Source organism: Leptonotus elevatus, chromosome 11, assembly GCF_054856555.1.
Source record: "Leptonotus elevatus isolate MCC_2025b chromosome 11, RoL_Lele_1.0, whole genome shotgun sequence".
NCBI lineage: Eukaryota > Metazoa > Chordata > Actinopteri > Syngnathiformes > Syngnathidae > Leptonotus > Leptonotus elevatus.
Window position 1 is genome coordinate 19,238,322 of NC_141249.1, and position 24,217 is coordinate 19,262,538.

A 24,217-nucleotide genomic window follows, 5' to 3' on the forward strand; every position below is an offset into this window, starting at 1 on the left:
TGGCTAATTAACTACTCATAGCATGAAGCCATAGTGGTCACTTGTTGATATACTGTAAAGTAATTGTGTGTCACTGTCAAGTTGTTTTTAATCAAAAAGATGAGAGCAAATTTGATGTGAAATGGTTTTAGATCCGAAATATTCAACATAATCTGCTGACAAAAAAATATACAGGGGTTAAATGATTGTCCTGACTAAAACTACATGAATAAAATTATGTTTTATAGTCTCCTAAAAATGGACTAAATGAAAACAGGATGAAGTTGACTATAAAAACTAACATGCGTGATTGAAACTGGACTGAAAGACTAAATTTAAAAATGGCGGATAAAATGAACACTGCCTCAGAAACAATCAATCTTGTCACTAAAATAAAACTGCCCCCAAAAAAAAAGAGCTCTGTCCCAAAATTCTCCGTCTTAATCCTGACAACATCTGAAATTGGCAGGGAAGATTCCAACTCAAATAATTCACTGCACTTTAAAATATACTATATTTCCATTTCTAAGAAGTCCATCACAATAAAAACATTATGTCTTCAAGTTCTGGCCAACTGACTCACAGATCCCGGCAGCAGGGGAATGATTAGCAGTTTGGGCAATATTGGTTTATTCTGTGACACAACTAGTCAAAACATGCTTTACCGAAATCTCCATGTTTATCATTGCATTGCTCAACCAACCTGGTGGCGTTTCAAGATTAAATTCTGATGTGTAATTCATCCAACGTTCATAATTTTGTAGAACATGTGAATAGTGTAGCAGTAATCATACATTTGGCGACACAAGCAAATTTATGCTTCCTACTTCTTTCATTCTGTAAATCAGCAACGCATTCAATGCTGAACTTTGACGAGAATAGTAGCATGAATTTTGTTTGCGCTATTGATCTCTGCAAATGATTACCAAGGCAAAACAAAGACAAATAAACAAAACCATACGGTTCCAAAATGGAGCAAACGATTAACTGCATATAAAACCACTCAAATTGTACATGCAGTTTACTTCAAGTGGGGTTTGTGTCATGACATTTAAAACTTTTTATTGAACTGTTGGATGAATGTTTGTAACATATGTATATGAATATAAATAGTGTGCAATGTTCAGGCGTTTAAGAATCATTCACCATGAAATGTGTCATTTAAGGTGATCTGTATCCCGTTTCTGTGTATGTATTTGTGTATGGATGAGTGTGTGGATCACATTCCTTCCTCTTTTATCCTTTCCCTGTGACAGTGAGATTGGACACAACGGAGGACTTGCGTAAATATATTGCACAATCACTTTTTTTGCAGCGTAATCCACCGTCTAATCTTTCTACGAATACTGATGTCCTGCAGTCTCCATTTTTAGTGGTGTTTGGTGGTTGAGAGTGAAGAACACAAAATGAACACAATAACCCAAAGCTGTGTCCTATTATTGTGGATGCATACGGTGACCTTTGTGAAATGTCGAGGTAAGACAAAACCGGCATACAAATAGATTCATGTAGGTTCAAGTCACTTGTGTTGCTATGGTCTCTTTTCATCTTTGTTTGAGATTGTGTTGGTGGAATTACAAACGCGTTAATGGATTATTTGACTTTTGTCTTGCAGATTGTACACTTGACGATTTTAGGAATGGTCCCCTGTACAAATCGACTTTTGACACGACAAATATGGAAAGCAGCTATAAAAATAAGCAGCAAGTGAGAGTGGGCTGCGCTGCTGGCTACATTGGATTTTTCAGACTCACCTGTGCCGATGGAACGTGGGCGTCTAGTAGTAGACCATGTGAACGTAAGATACCGTATTCTGCTATACTTTCATGCATTTACCATATTTGTTACGTACAAAGTTATATTTAAAAAAAAAACGGCACCAAAGTTTGATTTCAATAGCTAACAACTACTTGCACTCACAGCACAATCGAGTAGTATAGAATTGATTTGAAAATTCAGCTGCTGGTCTGTAAATGACTGAATGCTTTGGGTCGTGAATACATTAAAGAAATGTTCATGGAATATAAACTCTGAGGTGTGCAGACGCGGGTCTATTAGTGGAGCCCAAGTCTCAAAGCAAACATGTTGAAGCAGCATTTAGCTGTTATGTCGCACCCAACTGGAATAAGTTGCCAATGGAAGTAAAGATAGCCTCAATTATAAATGCTTTTCAATCCAGTATATCCTTTTCTTTAAGATGGCACTTTGAAAAATATATTCATTAGTAGTTATAACTTATGAGTGGAGTATTTTATTAGGCAGATTAGGCATGTAAAAACAGCATTTTAAAATATCGTTACAAACTTGGTCTGTAACATGTTGGAAAATTACATATGCAGAATTGTTGATCACTGTTTTACTAAATTAAAGCAGTTATTTGCAAATGTGGAAAAAAAAAAGATCAATTTAAAATAAACATGATATTCAAATGATTCATAGAGTATCAAAATAATTGCAAATTAATTTGATAATTGGTTAATTGTTGAGTAATCAAATAATCGTTGCACCGCCACACCCAATCGAACTGAATCAAATCGTAATCCTACTGAACCGAACCGAACTGAATCGTTCCATTTTAAAATCGAACCGTCTCTGTAACGGATCGCACCTCATGTATCGAGATGCGTATCGAATCGTCATGCTTGGACAGATTTACACCCCTACTTTCCTGAACATCAATTTCACTCTTTGTTTTTTCAGTAATTTCACAAAACTACTTTATTTTTCTTTGCTTTGCTTTTAAATTTATCTTTTGGATGTAAATATGCCTAAATGTTGTCCAAGTCTGTCCTTCTTGTAATTTTAAAAGGCTCCTATTGTTCTCATTGCTTTGCATAATGTCTTCAGTTGTTGGGTTGGTTTATGCCTTTAGATGTTGTGCGAAGCACTTTGAGTTGCCTTGTGTATGATATGTGCTTTATAAATAAAGTTGCCTTGCATTGCTACAATCAATGTTTTGTGATCTGGCAGTACTGGTATGCTATGTTTCTTACTACAACCTTACATCACAGTAAAAAGTACATTAGCATACATTTTTGTCCGGTATACTATTACTATACAATATACGGTACGTATTAAATCTCTCTCTTTCTGGCTCTTCCTTGCATATTTAAGCAAAACCGTGTGGTCACCCTGGTGAATCCCAGCATGCAATGTTTGAATTGGAGCTTGGCGACGATTTCGTCTTTGGCTCACAAGTCAAGTACACTTGCCACGTAGGGTATGCAATTATTAATAATTCAGTTTACTATACATTTACTTCTCATTAAATCATGTCTGTGTTGTACTTCTTGCAGTTATCAAATGGTCAGTCGGATCAACTACCGACGTTGCATGTCAGAGGGGTGGAGCGGCAATATTCCAGTCTGTGAAGGTACAGGCTTGCAATCATGGAGCTACTCCCAAGTGTGCTTGTCAAGTGTCATGAAAGTGAAGCTTTCAATTACGTGATTTCTTTCAGCAACACGCTGCCCCATTGTCACCGTGGATAGCAATGTTGAAGTGATCGGGAAGCTAGAAGACGCAAACTTTGGCAACGTGGTTCGATTTAGTTGCAAGAATAGACATGAAATCCTAACTGGTTCATCCGAGATGTCCTGTGATGAAAATGGAAAGTGGAACAATGGTCCTCCAATGTGTGAAGGTACATTTGTGCTAAAACAGAAAAGCTCCTTAACAACTGCTGACCATTGCAAAACCTTTAAAATGTTCTCACATCTCTATAAAAAAGTGTTGTTGTTGTTTTTAACAAGATCGTAATTACGAAATATGAAACAGCCCCTTTATTCCTTTCACCGTCCAGTTGAAATTATTAAATAAGGGTTTCTGCAGATATCAGCAAATCAAATTTTATGTTGTTTTTAATGCAACAAAAAAATTCATGTAATGCCCATGAAGTACTGCATGTCCACACATGCACACATATACATACACATACTGTTTATACATTGTCAGTTGATTACATTTTTTAATCGTCATTAATCACATGATGTCCATAGTAAACTCGCGATTAATCGCAAATTAATTGCATATTACATATGTTCAAATTTACAATAAAATATGTTTCAAGTTGTTATTACTCTTGGATATTAACATAAAAGTGGGCAACTTTGGTGGCCAAATAAAAATTTGGTTGTATTTTGTAATTTATTGATACACAAATTTTAGAGTCAGTATTTCATAAAGTTTTTTAAAGGTAAAAATATATACTAAACAGTTAAAAGCATTGGCAAACATTTGAGTCATAGATTTGGGTTGAGGCAATTTATTGCCAGTAGGTGGGCATTAGAGTTTAATGTTGGATGTTGGTGACTTCTGTCTTTCTTTTTAAATTCAGAGCAATTGATATTTGGAACATGAAGCAACTCGTGGACTCCAAGCCATTTTGTTTATCGTAAATTACAACTAGTCACCATTCCCCACAAATAAATATATTTTTTCCTATTTATTTTAGCTTAATTGTGTTATAGTGACTCCTTTGCACAATGTTGGATGTAAAATTAAGCATGAACGTTTTTATATATCAATTGTATTTACATTATTAATGCCTCTGGGCATCATAATAAATGCTTTTTAATCCCATTTAAGGTCTTAATTTAAGAAAAATCTATTTAAAGTAGCACAAAGGAACTTTTCAACCTTAATACAATTTTATCATAACACTTCTGATGAAACATTGACCTAAAATTAGTTGAATGGTACATTTGCCATGGCCTAAGGGGGTCTGTATCATTTCTACTGACGCTAAGCAACTTTGAGGAAGTTGGTAGGAACACTACCACACAAAAAACTACAAATGTGCCCACTGCTTTATGGCATACGTCACGTCCCCCTTTCCCCATTCATTATAAAGATGAAGTCAATCTGAATGTCGCCGCACGATTACTGCTTTCCTGGCAGAAGCTGCAAAGCAACTGAAATTTTTTGTCTGAGGAGACAAAAAAGAAAAAAAGAAGATGGGAAGCTACCCAGATAAAAGGACAGTCAAGGATCAACACGGCCAGGCTTTCACTCGCTGGCGTGAGCTTAAAAAAAACCCAGACACAATACGCTTGTCCTCATGGGAAATGTGGTCTTCCTTCAGGCATAACATTACCACTTTTGTCCATATAGTGCCGCCATAATCAACGTAAACTGAAAGTTCCTTAGTGTTATTTTAATGACTCGTGAAGACCCTGTAAAGACTAGTAAAAATGGTGTGTGTAATTTCACAGCTGAATCTGCTGTCATTGTATTGTCTTTTCAAGTAAATATTTCAGGATATTCATGTATTTTTGTTTTTTTCATCACCAGCGGTCAAATGCACAGTGCCACTGATTGAAAATGGTTTTGTGCCTGGAAGCGTCCGCGAGTACAAAGAACATGATATTCTGCATTATCAATGTGATCCCAAATACAAGTATGTGTCAGACAGACCTTCAACATGCTCAAAAGTTGGAATCAGAGCCGAGTGGATCCCCAGACCCGAGTGTGAATGTAAGAGTTACTGCTTCAGCTTGTGCTAACACAATGACAAGTATTGCCTGGCATCCCTTCAGTTGTGTTACAAATGAAATAATCATATTATTTGCTAAATGTCCCTACCATTGCAGTGATTAAATGCAAAGTGTCGCTGCCACCCACTAGCGGAACCAGCTACACACCTGCTCAAACATCATGGTTTTCACCTGGTGCCAGGCTATCTGTCACATGTGGAAAAAGCTACTGGATTTCAACCTCCCAGCAGACCTCAGCAGTATCAAAATGCAATAATGATGGACAATGGACCATTCGACCAATATGTCAAGGTAGAGTAAATTTTCATGCTGGTGCTGTCATTACAAATTCTTTGTACTCCAAAAACAAGTCATGATGATGATGATGATGATGCTCTTGTCTTGGTATCTAAATATCTCCAATGTTTTTTTTGTTTGTTTTTCCAGAGGTGACCTGCAGTAGGCAAAAGCACTCAAGTGTATGGTGGTGGAATCTCAATTGGGAAAAAGTAACATTGGGTACTACTGTTGGCTTCAACTGTAAAAGAGGATACAAGAGAACAAACAGCTCCTCACTGGTCAGCTGCACCAGAGATGGCTGGATACCAGATCCACCCTGCCAAGGTAACGCTGATGTGCATGATTACAGTACTCATGTTTGTTGTACTAAAAAATGACCATTCAATTTGATGTTGGTTTGTGAAAGAGAAATTCCATGTTTTTTTTAATAAGTACTTGGGGAAAAATGCCTTCCCTCTCAGTGCGTTATGTCAGTCTTCACTTTGTCGTTTTGACATTTGTGCTCCTTCTGTATCAACCACTCAGCTCCCTTCAGCCTCTCTGGTCCAGGCGTCATTTATTCATGGTTGTCAGAGGAGTAATAGAACCTAACTGTATGTAATCAAGAGGGAAAATACATATCGAGTAATTAAGTGCATCTCTCTCTCTCTTTTTTTTTCTCACAGAAATTACATGTGACCGTAGGGATATCCAGAGTGCAAAGCTTGTTTCTGGCAAGCAAATATACAAACTGGTTGAAAGGGCCTATTTTGATTGCAAAGATTCTCAAGATTCATTTTCTCTATCTTGTTCTGAAAATGGTTGGCAAGGACATGTGTCTTGTCCAGGTAAGGAATACTAAGATTTAGTTTGTTTTGACTCCATGTGGGAATGTTGGAAAGGCTTTCTTAAAAAATCTTCTGAGTTGAACAGCAATAATGTGAGTTTCAGCATTGCATAAAACTGTTTCCCATGTTGAGGAAACGTATTCAATGGACACAGGTCAGTTTTTTTTTTTTTTTACCAGCTATTCATTTGACTCGTTCCAGAACACCAATGTAAACAACTTGACCTCAGCAATGCGGACATTATCCGCAATAAAAAGGACTATTACAACAAAGATGAACATGTCCAATACACATGTTCAAATGATTCTGAGAGAAAATTCACTGCCATCTGTGATTTGGATGGCTGGACCGGCATTCAGAACTGTTCAGGTAAAAAAAACATGCTCATGAAGGTTAAAAATGTGCTTTGACTGCCTTGGATTTTGATCGGATGTGATTCTTCTTTTCGTGGCTACAACAGAGTGTCTGCAACTGGAGGTGCTCCATGGCTTTGTTGTGGGTGACTTACGTGACACAGTCTACTATACGTGCAATCAAGGTTTTAAACTTTACGCTAAAGGCTGGTGGGGTGCAGCGACATGCATCGATGGACAGTGGTTTGAAGTGCAGCAATGTGTGGGTAAGGGTTAACACCTCTCAGTGTTAAGCACCTTTACAAACTTGAACCATAACTCATTTGCTCCCACAAACGTAAAATTACGTTCTATTTTAAATATTACCATGGTCCCAAAGACATATTTACAAAAAAAATAAAAAAAAAATTATGCTAAACCATACAAAAGGCTTTGATGCAACCTCTGAACTAAAAGGGACGCTTGGAAATTTGTAGTTATTACAAAAACGGCCAGCAGGTGGTAGCAGAGTATAATACATAAAAAACGGCCAGCGGGTGGCAGCAGAGTATAAGAGATCAATCAGGGCCATGTTGCAAAAAGCTTTCCCCACTGTTTTAAACAGATTTGTGAATAATGATGAAACTTAACTATATTCTAATTCTAATTGCTGCAAAACGAAAACATTTTTTTTTCCTAATGAAAGAAGAGACTAATCTTTCCATGTTGTTATCGCAATAGAACAGAATATTCTGTGCGCCTTGCACAATCAGTCAAAATCCAGTAAAACAGCCGGGACCGAAGGGGGTTGCTTCAGTGAAAATGGCTGGGAGTGAATGAGTTAATGACAATAGTGTAAAAGAAAATTGAGAATTCAACTTTTATATCTGATCCTACCCTAATCTTACCCACATAGCATGCCATCATTATGCAATCTCGAGCTTGATTTTTACATTTGGTCGCTGTTTTTGTCAATCTAACATTTAAATGTGTTTCTAATGCAGCAAACAATATTTGTGTGGAAATGCCTGTGATTGATCATGGCACTATCAAACACCAAATGAAGATAAATGGACAAGAAGATAGCCTCCAGATTACGTGCAAGGAGGGATACCAACCTCAGATTGAACGCTTAATGTGTGTGGAAGGAAAATGGGATTCCAATGGATTACCCTTTAACTCAATCTGCACTTGTGAGTACAAACAAGTTTTTGAATAGTAAAAGTGAACCTACAGCATAACAAAAAAAATAATCGATGTTTTTGCTGAAATTTCACAAGATAATTGCCTATATGTCCTGCAGTTGTTGCTGGAACCTGCAATCCCCCTCCCAAAATTGAGAATGCCGTCATTTCGACTTCATTTCAGAGAAAATACTTGCCTGACTCTAAATTAACTTTCAAGTGCCGCGAGCAATATATGATGGAAGGAAAAGACACAATCACGTGTCAAAATGGCCAATGGGACATAGAGGACATCAAGTGTATACGTAAGTGAGTGAAAGATGAGCATGAAATCAAAAAAAGAGATCATCCATAACTAATTGGTAGGCACTTTTTAGGATTTCCATTGTCCGAAGACTTGAACAAAGTGCTATTTTTTTCACACCTGAGAATATCCTTTACTTCAAGTGCTGCATTTTTCCGACTTGGATTTGCTGTTTTGCTAAATAGCATCACACTGCCAAAAAATACAGTGCAAAGTGTAAATTTTTTAGACATTCATTCATCTAAATTCTCAAGAGAATAATAGGCTGTCAACTTTTAACACCGCACCACGCAAGCAAGCTCTAACTTGATGTTATCTTTCTTGTATTTTCAGCATACTGCTCCAAGCCCAAACATGCGGAACTAATCATGACCTTCACTGACAATACAGAAAAATATGTCAATGGTGAGGTCGCAGAGTATAACTGTATCAACCCAGGTGGAAAAAGTGGAGGTTCTGCAACTTGTGTAAATGGCATGTGGAGTGAACCAATTAAATGTGAAGGTAAGGAGAACGCGTGAGTGACCTCCATCAGCAATTATAGTTTGGGAGGCATATGCATCACTTTAGTTGTTGTTCTTTTGGAGTACAAAGTAAACACCAATCACTGGTTAATAAACAGTAATCAGGGAAAATGCTTTTGTAACTTTAATGCACAATTTAAATGAATCAGATTAGTCGATTAATCGATTAAATAATCGGTTGATTAATCGATTGTAAAAATATTCGATAGTGACAGCAATAATTGTAACTAAGTACAGCGTGTGGAGGTGACACTGTGGGGGACAGTGGCTGATTTAGAAACATCCCTTTATTTTAGATAGCTGACAATACTTGAAGATAACCAACGTTAAAGTTAGCAAAATGATCATGAACATGAACTAAGATTCAGCTAACATGTAGTAGAGTAGCCTTTCTTCATGATTAATAAAATCTCAGTAATTAATGATAACCATAAATCAAACCTGGCTTTAAAAAATGAAGCCTAAATCAAAAACACTTTATGCTGTAATAATAACTGACATCAATTTAGGTACAGGTTGTCCTTCGAGAATATAAGTGAAAAATGATTTACCAAATTCTTGTGTAAATAGAATTTGTTCTCATTCCGGGATTGCTTAGTACACAAGTCCATTTTACAATGGACTTTGCACTCTCTCAGGCATGGCTCCAGGATTTTTTTTTTTGCTCTGCTTGGGGAAAAAGGGGGGGGGGCTCGACCGATACATAGAGGGACTGAGAAGATAATTTATAAATACTGGTATATTTTGGAATACCAAAAAAAAATGCTGGAAGTTCTTAACTCGGTCTACAGGATTTCTGATGGCTATGGACTGAAGTGAATTAATCATCAGATAATGTTGTTTGTTTTATGTGCAGATTTTCATAGTTGAATCGGTATAGTTCCTAAAATCCGTCTCAAAGTGTGGCATTTGTGAGTCAATAGGAATATTATACCATGTTTCTATCCTTCTGCCCATGAAAATCAAATATCTGCTAAATTGTTGCTTGTGGATCTTGTTTTGCTCTTTCTTGAGATGTTGGTCAGCCTTTCAGTACGCATTTGGTGCAAAGGCACAGGCAGTCAGGATATTGATTACGATTGTGCCACAGTTGCCGTGGGTAAACTTCAGCGCAAATGTCAGAGTTGCTCAAGCAAGCAAGCAATCACGCACGGGTGTACTGTGTGCAGAGTGCATTAATGCATCATGTTTGGTTCCTCCATTTTGTGCAATCCCACTGGGTAGTCCATGTTTTGACCCTCAGTGCTCCCAGAGGACTTCAGCTGAGGACAAACACATGAGAATTCAACATTTGTCAGAGGTTTTGGCCCCTGCTCTGATTGTCAGCACGCAGCTGGAAGCCATTATGCGACTGTATTGGTTACTTTTGGTTCTAGAACTTTGGGCGAATGTGAGAGAGTCCTTGTCTGAAAATGGTAAGCTAGACTTTTTTCTTTATCAGAATGTTGAAACTTAGGAAGGTTAACTGTTTTGATATTTTTAATGTAGAGGTCTTGGAAAAATGGAGCTGTTTTAAAATCTTGCTACAATAACACCTGCTGTAGCTATTTGGCTTTGCTTGTTGCCACCAAATGTTTATTTGAGTCTGAACGGACACTTCATTAGGTACAGTTGCACAATGAGATCCAAATGGTTTTGTTCACACTGTCCGAGGTTAAGTCAACAATGTCGGTTACTGTAACTGTGTATTGTGTAGTCGCGTACAACTGCACTTACTGTGTTGTTTCTATTTTACGGAACCCCTAAGGCAGTTGTGTCAAAGTCCGGTCATTTAAGCTCATCAGCAAGCTCTGCAGGAGTCTGATAATTATCTGGATCATTTAATCAGGTGTGTTGGAGTAGAGAAACCTCGAAAACAGGACTCTGGCCACGAGGACCGGATCTTGACACATGTGTCCTAAGGTGACATGGTAGGGGGAAAAAATGATTTACTTTTACTTTAGCGTTCCCTCACAATGATTGCGAGATAACGCAATGTTTTTTTGCGAGAGGATGCCATTTTTATTTTTTTTAAACAAGTTGATGTCTTTGTACTTCCGGGTCATCTTACGTGTGACCAAAAGCGACGAGGATGGAGCGGGTGATTGCGTCCTCTCGCAAAAAAAAAAAAAACATGTGCGTTATCTCACAATCTTTGCGAGGGAACGCAAACGTTTTTGCGAGGGATCGCAAAGTATTTATTTTCGCCTACCGTGTCACTTTCAGGGCTCCGTACTATGCTATGGTGCCGCCGCCTCTCACCCACGCATTCGAGGCTACAGTATCCGAACTGACTCGGAAGTACATCAATGCGTAAAAAGAAATAAAGAAATAAAAAGGCGTCCACTCCACAAACTTTGCGTTCTCACATTTATTGCGAGGGAACACAAACGTTTTTGCGAGGGATCGTAATCTTTGCAAGAGAACGCTTTGCGAGGGAATGCAATTTTTTTAGCGAGGGATGCAAATGTTGTGAGGGAACGCAGTATTTGCAACGCATAGTTTTTTGCGAGGGAACGCAAATTATTTATTTTTATTTTTTTGTCACCTTAGGGGCTCCGTAAAAAATGATGTCTTTCCAAAGGCAACATATTTTCATAGAACTTTTGCATTAGATTGTGCATGTGTACCTAATTTTGTGGCTGGTGAGTGAAGTGTATTAGTGAAGTAAGACAGAGTTGCTCATGTTCACGGGATACTGGAGATGTGTGTCTGCTTAACCCGTGTTGCTGTTTGTTAGCATGCGTGGCGCTCCCTGATGTTCCTCACAGCTTTGTGTCAGAGGCAACAAAGACTGAGTATCAAGAAGATGATGTGATACATTTCACTTGTGAAGTGGGTTACGTATCAGGGCTCCCCATCAGATATAAATGCACAAGAGAAGGCTGGGCGACTGTCATTCAAGGAGATTGCTTGTGTGAGTCAAACGCCATTTTGTACTACTCTTACTTGTAAACTTGTTGCAGCAAAACAAGTGCAAGTGTGTCATTGGGTTGCTGACGACAATTTCAAATGAGTAAAGTAAGTTAAGCTTCAAAGTAACAAACCAATAAAATGGTTGCTACGCAATGTGGTGTACCAAAAGAAAAGAATAGGGAAAATGGTTCAATTCAATAACTCATCCCAAGAGTTTCAATCTGCAAACTGTTGTTCTTCATTGCAGTGAAACCATGTCCACTTCCTGAAGACACTCCAAATGGCCATTATCAAATTATTCAGGGTGACAGCCTTGTTTTTGGGGCAACTATCAAATACTTTTGCAAAGCGGGGTAGGTGGATGAAGACAAATTCATAAAAACATATTTAATAATTTTGCATGAAGATATTTTTATGACTATCGATATTATTGTTAACACTCTTCTCTCAACTCCTTGTAGCTATCAAATGGTGAGTAAGATTGACACCAGGACGTGTTTGCTGACCAAATGGACCGGCCATGTGCCAATATGTGAACGTAAGTTTTAGTAATTAAGGATCAGCTTGCTTTCGCTGATAATAAGTACAGTACAGGCCAAAAGTTTAGACACACTTCCCTATTCAATGCATTTGCTTTATTCTCATGAGTGGTTACTTTGTAGATTCTCACTGAAGGCATCAAAACTATGTATGAACTCATGTGGAGTTATGTACTTAACAAAAAAAAAGGTGAAATAACTGAAAACATGCTTTATATTGTTTTATATTGTAATCAATTCATCAAAATAGCCATTCTTTGCTCTGGTTACTTTTTTGTATACTCTTGGCATTCTTACCTTTGGGAACTCCTTAAAGACTGTTGGAAAACCCTTTCAGGTGACTACCTTTTGAAGCTCATTGAGAGAATGCCAAGAATGTGTATATATTATATATTTTTTTCACCTTTTTTGTTAAGTACATAACACCAAATGTGTTTGTTAGTTGTCATAGTTGACGTCATAGTTTTGTGCCTTCAGTGAGAATCTACAATGTAAATAGTAGGGGTGGAAATCTTTGACTGTGTCACGATTCAATTCCGATTTTTGGGCCTGCGATTCGATTCAGAATAGATTTTTGATTCGAAATGATTTGATTGACAATGATTTCTGCTTCAATTTATAGATGTGCAAAGAATAGTCAGGATCTACTCCAGTCTGACTCGCTGACTAGCTAATTAGCGCGCTACTCGCGGCACTTTTATCACTCAAAAGAATGGCTATTCATACAAAACGCTTCAGGAATGTATACAGAGAAGCATCTTAAAAATACTCATCGGCATATGCTCTTCCTACACTGCAAAAAAACAACTTTTATTGGAATGACTTGATTGTGACTTTTTCCTTCTACTCTCTAACGTAGACTTAACAGTGTATCAGAACGCACGGAGCCACAAAGCCCCAAAGTGGCCAAATTGTGTACAACATGATCAGCACTCCCAATAAAGGCACGCACAAACAAGGGCAAGACAGAATCAAATTATTTAAATAAAATAGATTTTGGGACATTTAAAATGTATTCTGAATCTTACTAAATGAGAATCACAATTCTTATGAGAATCGATTTTTTAAGACACCAGTAGTAAATAGTCAGAAAAATAAAGCCAATGTATTTGAATGAGAAGATGTGTACAAACGTTTGACCTGTACTATGCATGATTAGAGAAAACCCATTATTGAAGCAAAATGTATTGAATTGAATGGAATCCCTCTTCAACCACTGATCACACTGTGGGAGGTTCTAACCCAAACAATAGAGGGCTGAGACACCACAGGTGACATTTCAAGACTCAGATTCACATTGCCTGACTGCCATAGATTACACGGCGCGTCCTCTTTGGGAGATAAAATCTAAACGATGAAAGTTCTGAGCTTGTAATTCCAACACACGTGTACTGTACTGCCGAGACTACTGTTTTAAAAACAATTATCAAAAGGATCTACGAATGTCCTAAGAAGCCGAGATATTCAGATTTTTTTTTTTAAAGCACTTCGGTGTTACAAGTTAAAATTACACACAGGCAACCAAAACAATATAATTTCCAGCAGACAATAAACAATGACGTCAAAGTCAGAGATATCTTGTATGTTGCAAATCAGGCACAATTCTGTCTGCCCTTTTGTTGAGCTGGCTAACTTGTTATGTCTGTACAGCTAAGAGATGTGCCCCACCGCCTGAACAGGAAGGGATCACAATCCAAGGTTTACAAGACAACGAAGAGGGCGTCCTTCCTCAAAACTTCATCACGTTCAGCTGCAACATTCCTGGGAAGCAACTGAGTGGCAGCTCAATGGTAGAATGCGGTCAAGATGGACTTTGGGATAAGTCATTCCCATCTTGTGAAGGTAACCGTCACACAATATATGTTTATATGGTACCAGTTTATGCGTAATTGATTGTGAATGTAACAATCACTCACCAACCGCAACATCATGCTCATACAATTGATCTTTTATGAACGCTAAGTATGCTGAACCTCTGTATTCAATTCGATAATATTGCTCATCTTTTCCCCCCCCCCCAGACATTTCTTGTAAAGTTGAAGAGCTTGATCCTAACCTTAGCGTCGACGAGCTGCCACCAGGGAATCAAGCAGTACGGATCGGACACAAATTAAGATTCCGCTGCAGTGATGAATATGCTTTGGCTGGATTTGAAGAAAATGAATGTTTGCCAAATGGGCAGTGGGACAACCTTTTCCCAACTTGCACAGGTAAGGTCCTATTCCCATATTCAACAGTGCAAAAACCTATCCAATTTTAAGTAAAGACACAATGGATCCTTCAAAGTCAGGAAGCGTGGAACTGCCAACGTGAGGTAAAAAAAAAATCACTGGAGAGTACGTTAGAACGTATTTGCGAGTACTTTGGAGAGTAGTACGGTCCAACATACTGGCAAACACGTTTTAACATACTCACAAGTATGTTCGAACATACTTGCGAGTACGTTCGAACGTACTTGTAGGCTAATTGCTACAAACATAGCATTAGTACTGTCACTATCGAATATTTTTAGAATCGATTAATCTATCGATTATTCAATTGATTAACCAACTACAGTTATTATTACTGCTTTTACTACTATTACTGTTTATTAACCAGTGATTGGTGTTTCTTTCGTACTTCGTATTCATACAGTAATTAAAAAAAAGGGGGATTGATGTTGTACTATGTTACCAGTTTGGTCATTGTTTTCCAAAGTAAAAATGTCTTATTTAGATTTAACACAGAATATAATCAGTCTTTTTTCATGAAGGATTACAGAAATCAGTGAACAGTTACTGTTGGTATGCTGAAATCAGAGCATATTTCCCCATAAGGGTATTAATTGCGCATGTGCGAGTTTGGTTATTAAATCTTGACTTCCTGCCATAATCTGGAAGCCCAACGAGGTTGAATTGAGGCCAGTGCATGAGCGCACTTGCCAAAGCAAAAATCGGGTCCCCATTGTCTACATTGTCATAATTATATTATCAGATTTTGTGCCCCATAATTGATACAGAAATGTGTACAGTTTACTGAACAAACACTCACGAAATCTTTGTTGAGATTTAAACTGAATGGATAACTCACTTCAGTCTTGTATTTGACTACTACCATGTCTGAAGTCTGATTTAATTATTTTCTTCTTCTCCTGAGAATAGAACTATGCCAGCTCACACGTATACCTGATAATATACGCTTGGACACTCATCTACAAGGCACACAAGCAAGACAAGGACAAAAGTTGACGTTTTCTTGCCGCACGCGTAATCAGGTGCTTCAAGGAAAGGCAGAGGTTGAATGTCTTCCAAATGGGCAGTGGAGCCATCCTTTTCCAACTTGTGGAGGTAATATTGCCTTTTTCAATAGCCACAGAGTTAACAGAAATCAAATGGCTCAACTTTTGACATTTGTGTTGTACTCAATGCTTAGGTGTACAACGGTTTCAGATTTTGGTGTACAATTATAGTCTGAGAGAAAAAATAATAATAATTCAGTTATTCATATTGACATAAAAAAAATCACATCAGCATTCTTTCAAAATGTGTATTTAGTAATTTACTAAGCCCTCGTAAGGAAAATGCCCAATTTTTGGCTTTTTGTTTTTTATTAATATTAATATAAAGCATATGAAGAAGAAAAAAAATCACTGAAAGAGCTGAAATTGCACCCAATTGTCCAAAACATGTCGAAATTCAAAAAGGCACCGTCCAGAATTCCAAAATTATTATTGACATTATTATGTGGGAAACAAATTTTATAGTACACATGAGTGAAAATGTCAAAATATTGGCCCATTGACTCCCATTATAAATAAAAAATATATATATATTTTGATGCACTGTACACCTAATGTGTTATAATGCATTTTCTGCAATTACCCAATATATCCCATCACTGGGGCATCAACTAAACGTAGAATTTTTTTTGTTTTTATAGTCATAAAAGCCTTAATACACCAGATGGCGCTGGAGAGCTAATTATCATTTTCGGTTGAGCTGACTTATGTGTTTCTATGTCCCCATTCTTATACCAAAACAAGAAAGCACGGTTGGGATTGAGAGCTCAGGCCTGTGAGCGTGTGTGGACGCAGTAACAGTGACCTGCACACGCGTTTGAGTGTGTGATGGCTGTATGTGCGCGCGTGCGCGAATATTCAAATTTGAACGTGTGCGTGTGTGTGTGTGGGGGGGTAGTGCGAATTGGAAAAAGACAAGGAAAAGTGTCAGTGCAAGATATGAAGTGTAAAAACATTTTTTGCCCCCGACATCGCCACCCGTAACACCCCCCCCCCCCCCGCCCCCTCACACACCCCAAATGGTGGCAAAAAAACAGCAATGGTGTTAAATGTTGGTGCCTTCTTGTGCCGTGATGGCGTACTCTCTCAATTTGCTCATTGCCAAAATTCTGTCACCGAGCTTGACAGTTACTTTAATTTTGTATTTTGCCATGATATTATTTGTTAGCTGTGAAGCTATTGTAAATCACCATGCCGAAAGAAAAGAAAGTGCAAGATATGAAGTGTAAAAAAATGTTTTGCCCCCGACATCGCCACCCGTAAGCCCCCCGCCCCCTCACACACCCCAAATGGTGGCAAAAACAGGTCCAGAAAGTAAAAACCTGACAGTTTGGCTTTAGGCCCTGATAGCTATTAGCTAGCTCCGTAGCAGGTAAGCGAGCACCATGGGAGCAGGGCAGGGTTTTTACCTCACCTCTGTCCCACAGCGGGGAAAAAACAAAAACAAAAACAAAAAAAACAGCAATGGTGTTAAATGTTGGTGCCTTCTTGTGCCGTGATGGCGTACTCTCTCAATTTGCTCATTGCCAAAATTCTGTCACCGAGCTTGACAGTTACTTTAATTTTGTATTTTGCCTTGATATTATTTGTTAGCTGTGAAGCTATTGTAAATCACCATGCCGAAAGAAAAGGAAAAAAAAGGAGTTGAGTGTATATTGTTTTTGTGCAATTCCATTATGGAGTAATGAGGGGTATATTGGGTATAGAATGACCGGCGAGGGGAAAATTATAGTGGTATTACTACTTTCTGAAGCTACTGTAAATAAAGATGCACCAGTGCAATGATCATCTATAGTTCTCCCAATTCTTCTAGGGCCTTTGCAATGTCAGCGTCCACCGTACCTTGCTGGCGGGGACACCACATCGTCCGCTCAGTACAGTTACCAACATAATGAGAGGGTTGAGTACAATTGCCAGCAATACTACGTAATGGAAGGGCAAGGCTTCATGACCTGCGAGAACGGGGAATGGGTTGGACAGCTGAAATGCCTCAGTAAGTCTCAAATTCACTCTACAAAATCTTCTTACAAAAGGTCAACACGTTCATGCAAATGAATAAATCAAGCTCAAGTGATAAATGAACTTGTATGATGACGATGAATGATACCTTTTCTTGCAGAGCCCTGCACCGTGAATAAAGAACTCATGAGCAGACACAACATTGAATTCAGATACAGCCGTGACGATAAGTTATACTCTGAACATAATGATGCCATCGAGTTCAGGTGCGCCTGGAGAACAAGACATGACCGCATACTGAGTATGCGACAGAGCTGCATCGATGGAGAAATAGAACTGCCCAACTGCCAGTAGCTGGTTTTTTTGGGGGGTGTCGGGACGAATAAATGTCATAAACTTGAGTCAATAATCATCATCCATGGTCTGCAGTATGTCGCTGCCTTTTCTGCTTGTTTCTAATAAGAAGTTATTCGTCCGTTGCATCCACAAGCTCACATACTACGGACACAGAGCGCTCAGATACATGTAAGGTCTCATACGCATTGTGTTTGCAGGAGCATTTACCAAATTCTTCTTTGGGGAATGGCCTTTCCCAAACTGTTCTCACAAATTCAGATGCAGAAAATAGTCTAAACCGTATTCCCCAAAAATAAAAATGTAATGTAAATGTAAAACACTGTAGCTATTGTGAAAAATCGAGGAAGTTAAGCTATATTCCATGGTTGCTTTGCTCCATTCCGCCACAAAAAAAGCAATGCTTGACTTTCATTGCATTTTTAGCACCGTTTTAATATTCTTTGTACCAGAAAAATACCACCAAAAATACCATTTAGGGTCAAGTTGGGTCAAGGGCAGCGGTGGGAGGACTAGGTATAAGAAGAAAAAAAAAAAAAAGGGGGGGGGGGGGGGGGGGTGATGCAATATTTACGTAATTTTGCTTGAAAAAAAAAAGTATACATCACAAATCACAAACACAAAAATATGCTACAGAAGTAAATGTAACAAAATTTTTTTTATTTCAAAATAATTTGTTCCCGTGAGGACTTTGGAGTTATATTATTGAACTTGTCCTTACCTTAACACAGGACGGGGTTTCTGTGATGTTGCTGGGACGTAGAAGTTTCCATTGATTGATGCATTCGTCTTCTGTTTTGTCACATTTCTTTCTGCATCCATCTTGTGTTTGCGAACGGTGAGGTGGTAAATAGTTCGGACTCTATCCAAAACCTTAGGATGTTTCATAACCTCCTAGAAAAGTACAAAAGAAAGGTTTGTACACATCTTCAAAATTTAGAACAGCATTGGTTTTTTTTGAAGAAGAAGACCAGACCTTGGCATGGCATTTGTCTTGCAGGAGCAGAACCAGAAGAAAGCAGGCTTTGGTGAAAATGCCGCCAACTTTGTCTGCTACTTTATCTCCTGCTTTCTTTCTCTGTATCTCTGGATCGGGTCTACCAAAGTCTCCACTGAGTTTTCCACCAAATACTGTACGGTACTGTTGAAGACAGAATGCATCGTAAAAGGCGATGAGACATTTTGCTTTTCCTTGCTGCACCTGGCAGTAATTAAGATGATTAGCCTGAGATTTGACATTAAATTGCATAATTTGCTATACTGACCATCTTGCAAATCAAACAATCAAAGTTCACATCGTAATCCACACAGATTTCTCGTTTTTCCTCACTAAAAATGAAATAAAAGGCTCTTGACTTTAAGTGCATATTAATTTCATTGTATTTTGAGTTTAAGAAATATGCAGATAAGAAATGTTGCAAATCAGTAATTATGCAGCTTGCCGAGGCTGATATTGACTGTGTGAGTGACTAATATTACTGTGGATGATCAGTTCAACCAACGGTGTAAACTTTAAAAATGATTATCCTATCGATTCCTCCATCAAATAATCAACCCCTCACCACCATCCCCTGAAATTTGATCTTAAAAAAAAACAAACATATTTTTTCTTTTTTTCTTCTTTTGTGTTAATCCACAAAAGTTGAACGTGAGTTGAATTGAGTGAATATTATTATCTTTTGAGCAGGAGCATTATGAAACACCAAAGATTAGCCTATGCTAAACCTTGAGCATTAGCATTAGCGTGCTAGTGATTACCATTTAAGGTAGACAAACATTCACCATCTTTTAGTTCACAAGCATAGCACACATTATTATATCAACATTACACGTGTAATTGAGTCTTAAAACTCACTTAAATATGACGCTTTACATTCCATAAGTAAATGACTGGAGCTGCCTGTGTTAGCTACAATGAGCTCAATAACTTCCTGCGGTGTGTCTGCAAAAAAGGTCCGTGAAAAACATGGACATCATCCTACTTCCAGTAGCGCCTTGAGGAAGACATTTCCAGTGGACCTATTTTTTTTTTTAATCGACTTATCCGATTAATTGGTCGACTTTGTCACAGAAGTGACATATTATCTGAAACTAGCAGCCCCAGAAAAGATTTGAATGGATGTGATGAGTTGTTGGCATTGTTTTTTAGTTTTGAATTGTATTTTGGCCGTTTATAATTATGTTAACTCAGTATGGCTCAATGAATAGAATTGTATTCTTATCTGTGTTACTTTCATGAGAGAAAGGGCAACGGGTTTGTACATTTGCTATCTTTATGGGAGTTTCGGTCTCTGCCGGTCGGAAGGGAGGCACAGGCTTATTATTATTGTATTCTTTTAATCTGATTTATACCCATGGGAACGGATTCTCTTGTATTCAGTTGTAACCAGGTGTGTTGTGGGCTGACCTTTTTCTGAACCCTTTTTGTGAATAAATAACGATGTGAGCCAAGGGAGGGAGCCACATTTGAACAGATGATCGCTTGGATGATTTGTCAATGTGGACCAGAAGCTTCTGGTAATTAAAACCTTTGCAAAGGAACTCCTTCAACAGAATCTCACCATTCAGTTAATTGAACACGCAAAGAGTACAATACTTAATATTGTCTACTCTAACAGATGCAGTAGTTGAAACTTTCTTCAATGGAAGAATGGAAAGGTACAGGGTCACGAGCTAAACTTCTGTGCCACCAACACAGCACTCAGCAAGTGAGATATCTAAAATGCTGACCTACTTTTTTCTTAATAAATAAATAAATCCCTCGTAAAAAATAAAAAAAATAAAGGTTTTATAAGCGGTTCGGAAAATGGATAGGTGAAGGGCAATAATAACACGCGCACACAAATTTAGCCTCAGACGTGTCATTTAAGGTGATCTGATCTGTTTCCTGTGTGTGCGCATATGTTTGTGTATTGGTGATTGTGTGGCTCACATTACGTCCTCTTCTCTTCCTTTCCTGGAACTGTCAGATTGGAAACAACGGAGGACTTGTGTAAATATATTGTGCAATCACTATATTGCAAAATAATCCATTCCACAGTCTGATCTTTCAACGTACTGATGTCCTACAGTCCACATTTTTAGTTGTGTTCGGTCGGTGGTTGAGAGTGAAGAAAACAAAATGAACACAATAACCCAAAGCTGTGTCCTATTATTGTTGATGCATTCGTTGACCTTTGGGAAATGCCAAGGTAAGACAAAAACTAGCATCTAATACGATTAGAAATTGATGATGTAATGTTAATGAGCTACTTTTGTTCTCTTTGTGAACGTCTTCAGTTGTTCTGTTTGTTAAAGCTATGAGAAGTTGTGCTTTTAGCAAATCATCGTTTTATTTGCTCAATGTCCCTACCATTGCAGTGATTAAATGCAAAGTGTCGGAGCCAGCCAATAGGGGAACGAGATACGAACCTGCTTACAAATTGTCGTTTTTACCTGGTGCCAGTCTGACTGTCGCATGTGGAGACAGTTACTGGATTTCAACTCCCCAGCAGACCTCAGCAGTATCAACGTGCACAGATGATGGACAATGGACCATTTCACCAATATGTCAACTTAAAGTACATTTTCATGCTGGTGTCCTTACAAATGATACATTTGAATTAAAAAACAAGTCGTCATAATGATGATGATGATGATGATGATGTAGAATGCCACTGGTGCAAGCAACTTTTTTTCTTTGCGTTGCATTCAACAATGCAGTTTTCTATATCTGTAGTACATTTTATACTTAAAAAAAAAAAAATAGCCGCCTGTATTTTTCGACAATATTGACTTCCGTAAGTCACACATTCACGCCGTTTCTGGCCAATACTGCGAGTCTGCGACACGCAGGCAGCGTCCCAACACACCCCTGCGCTCTTAGCGCTCTGAAATGCTACGGACAACTGAGACAGACACACGACACACTCGCACCCATCGACGGGAACGCGCGACCGAGGGGCACAAGGGCGGAAGCGCAAGCAGCGGCCCACACGTCGCAAACAGCAGCCGGAAACAGCGCCGTTAGTCGGAAGTCCCGCCTCCTCTGAAGCATGCAGTGTCGCCTCGTTTTCCGCTGCGGTTAGGTTCCAAAAAATTCCTGCGATAAATGAAATCCGCGAAGTAGTTAGCGTTATGTTTTACATTTATTATAAATGTTTTCCCCTCACCACTTTTCTCATCGAGGCATTTACATTTTCTCACATTTCTCTCTTGTTCAAACATTATCAATGTTCAAATCTTTATAAATTTTATAAAATAGGTACATTACTGTAAAAAAATAAAAATAAAAAGCATGCAAAATTGCACACAAAAAATGTGCGATATAGCGAGGCCGCGAAAAGTGAACCGAGTTATAGCGAGGGGACACTGTACCCCATTGGGAGTGTAATTCACTCACATGCACCTTTCAAGATTATGACTGCAATTTATCACGGTTTCTCATATTTTCCCAGCTGTGTTTTTGTTAAACAATGGTTGTGTGTTTGACTCTAGCACGGACCATTTGTCTCCTTTTTTACTTATCATGATTATTGGCCTTGATGTCTCGATTTGCTCATCATTGCCACAATTTTGTCACCGAGCTCTTTAAACAGATACTTTGATTTTGGCTTGTATTTTGCCTTGATATGCTTTGTCAGCTGTGGCAGATTGCGTATAGCATGGCTGTTAGGGGAATAAATGAAAGTGGTATTACTACTTTGTGAATGTACTGTAAATAAAGATGCACCAGTGCAATGACCATCTATATTTCTCCCAATTCTTGTAGCACCATTGCAATGTCAGCATCCACCGTACCTTGCTGGCGGGGACACCATATCGTCCGCTCAATTCAGTTACCAACATAATGAGAGGGTTGAGTACAATTGCCAGCAATACTACGTAATGGAAGGGCAAGGCTTCATGACCTGCGAGAACGGGGAATGGGTTGGACAGCTGAAATGCCTCAGTAAGTCTCAAATTCACTCTACAAAATCTTCTTACAAAAGGTCAACATGTTCATGCAAATGAATAAATCAAGCTCAAGTGAGAAATGAACTTGTATGATGACGATGAATGATACCATTTCTTGCAGAGCCCTGCACCGTGAATAAAGAACTCATGAGCAGACACAACATTGAATTCAAATACAGTCGTAACAATAAGTTATACTCTGAACATGATGATACCATCGAGTTCTTGTGCGCCAGCGGAACAAGACATGATGGCATACTGAGTATGCGACAGAGGTGCATCGATGGAGAAATGGAACTGCCCACCTGCCAGTAGCTGTTTTTAGGGGAGTTGGGACAGATGAATGTCATAAACTTGATCATCCACTGTCTGCAATATGTCGCTGCCTTGTCTGCTTGTTTCCAATAAAGGAAAAAAAATCTCCCTCTGTTGCTTCCACAAGCATAACATATTCGTCGACAGGTGGGGGGCTAGGAATAAGATCATCAATTCTAAAATGATTTGATAGCGACAGCCTTAAAATGCATACTTACACCAGTGACGAGATACAGTATGTAAAGAATGTTTGGGTTTTGGATAAAATAAGTAAATAAATAAGTTATCTAATTTTGATTGGGGGGGTATGTGCTCTGGCAAAAGGGTCCTCATGTGCAAAAAAAAAATCAATCAAAATTGAGATAATGATATATTCAAATTCTGTACTTAATTCCCTTTAAAATGATATGTAATACACGGTCGTACCTAAACAATTGACAAAGTTAGAGCAATTTTAATGTTGGAAGGTTGAAATCCCTAGTTTTGAGAAAAAGGGGTTTAAAGTTTTGGTACTTGCATCTTTCAAATGTTCATAGCAACCAGTACCTTTGGAAAAAGATATGAACCTGACATTTTAAGGAGCTGTCAAAATATCAGTGGAAAGTCCATTCCTTTTTTTTTTTTTTTTTTTTTAAGTTTTAAGTTTTGAGGTTGGACAATTCGAGTGGGATATATCCGACTTCCCACCTTCCTCGGATGAATGCGGCCTCATCAACCTTTGTGGCTTGGGTTGCTAAATATAGATCTTTATCCCACTGCATATGAAGGGTCATCTAACATGTGTTAATTGGGCTACTAAAGAAACCTTGCACTCGAACAAATATGAAATGTTCAAAAGCGTTCAGACACCAGAATGAGCGTGTTCACAAAAACGTCCATCAGGCAGAAATAGACTACATTCAGTTACCGTTCACCCAAAATGTGGACGGGTTCATGAACCTTCGTTCATTCAATGTGGAACTTTCATTCAGGTACAACATTGCGCAAGAATAATCATGCAAACAAAAAACAAAAGGAGC

General features: G+C 38.4%; 1 protein-coding gene and 2 long non-coding RNA genes across 6 annotated transcripts in view; 2 read left to right on the forward strand and 1 right to left on the reverse strand.

Annotated features, from left to right (window-relative positions):
- LOC147166342 (uncharacterized) overlaps window positions 1-20,028 on the reverse strand; it is a 52,902-nt gene extending 32,874 nt beyond the window's left edge. Inside the window, exons 1-3 of the long non-coding RNA XR_015096432.1 lie at window positions 19,804-20,028; window positions 18,925-19,089; window positions 18,670-18,842 (exon numbers count right to left, since the gene is read on the reverse strand). This is a non-coding gene — a long non-coding RNA (uncharacterized LOC147166342). The remainder of the gene's footprint in view (window positions 1-18,669; window positions 18,843-18,924; window positions 19,090-19,803) is intronic.
- LOC147166343 (complement factor H-like) lies at window positions 1,023-17,995 on the forward strand. Of its 4 annotated transcripts, XM_086088426.1 has the most exons (23): window positions 1,023-1,262; window positions 1,340-1,455; window positions 1,595-1,777; window positions 3,094-3,199; window positions 3,276-3,352; window positions 3,440-3,622; window positions 5,272-5,454; window positions 5,571-5,765; window positions 5,901-6,077; window positions 6,419-6,580; window positions 6,782-6,949; window positions 7,041-7,199; window positions 7,917-8,105; window positions 8,216-8,401; window positions 8,734-8,904; window positions 11,644-11,820; window positions 12,067-12,172; window positions 12,281-12,357; window positions 14,009-14,200; window positions 14,380-14,568; window positions 15,499-15,684; window positions 17,449-17,628; window positions 17,755-17,995. In XM_086088426.1, exons 2-23 carry the CDS (start codon window positions 1,386-1,388, stop codon window positions 17,946-17,948), a joined length of 3,510 nt encoding a protein of 1,169 aa, XP_085944552.1. In that variant the 5' UTR covers window positions 1,023-1,262; window positions 1,340-1,385; the 3' UTR covers window positions 17,949-17,995. The 4 variants fall into 4 exon arrangements, with proteins under 4 accessions (XP_085944552.1, XP_085944549.1, XP_085944551.1 ...); XM_086088423.1 differs by lacking the exon at window positions 11,644-11,820 and having other exon boundaries at window positions 1,024-1,262; XM_086088425.1 differs by lacking the exon at window positions 11,644-11,820 and having other exon boundaries at window positions 1,024-1,262; window positions 1,353-1,455.
- Window positions 18,509-22,675, forward strand: LOC147166344 (uncharacterized). The gene is made up of 2 exons (XR_015096431.1): window positions 18,509-21,139; window positions 21,309-22,675. It is a non-coding gene; the product is annotated as an uncharacterized LOC147166344 (long non-coding RNA).
- Window positions 22,676-24,217: the final 1,542 nt, after the last annotated feature.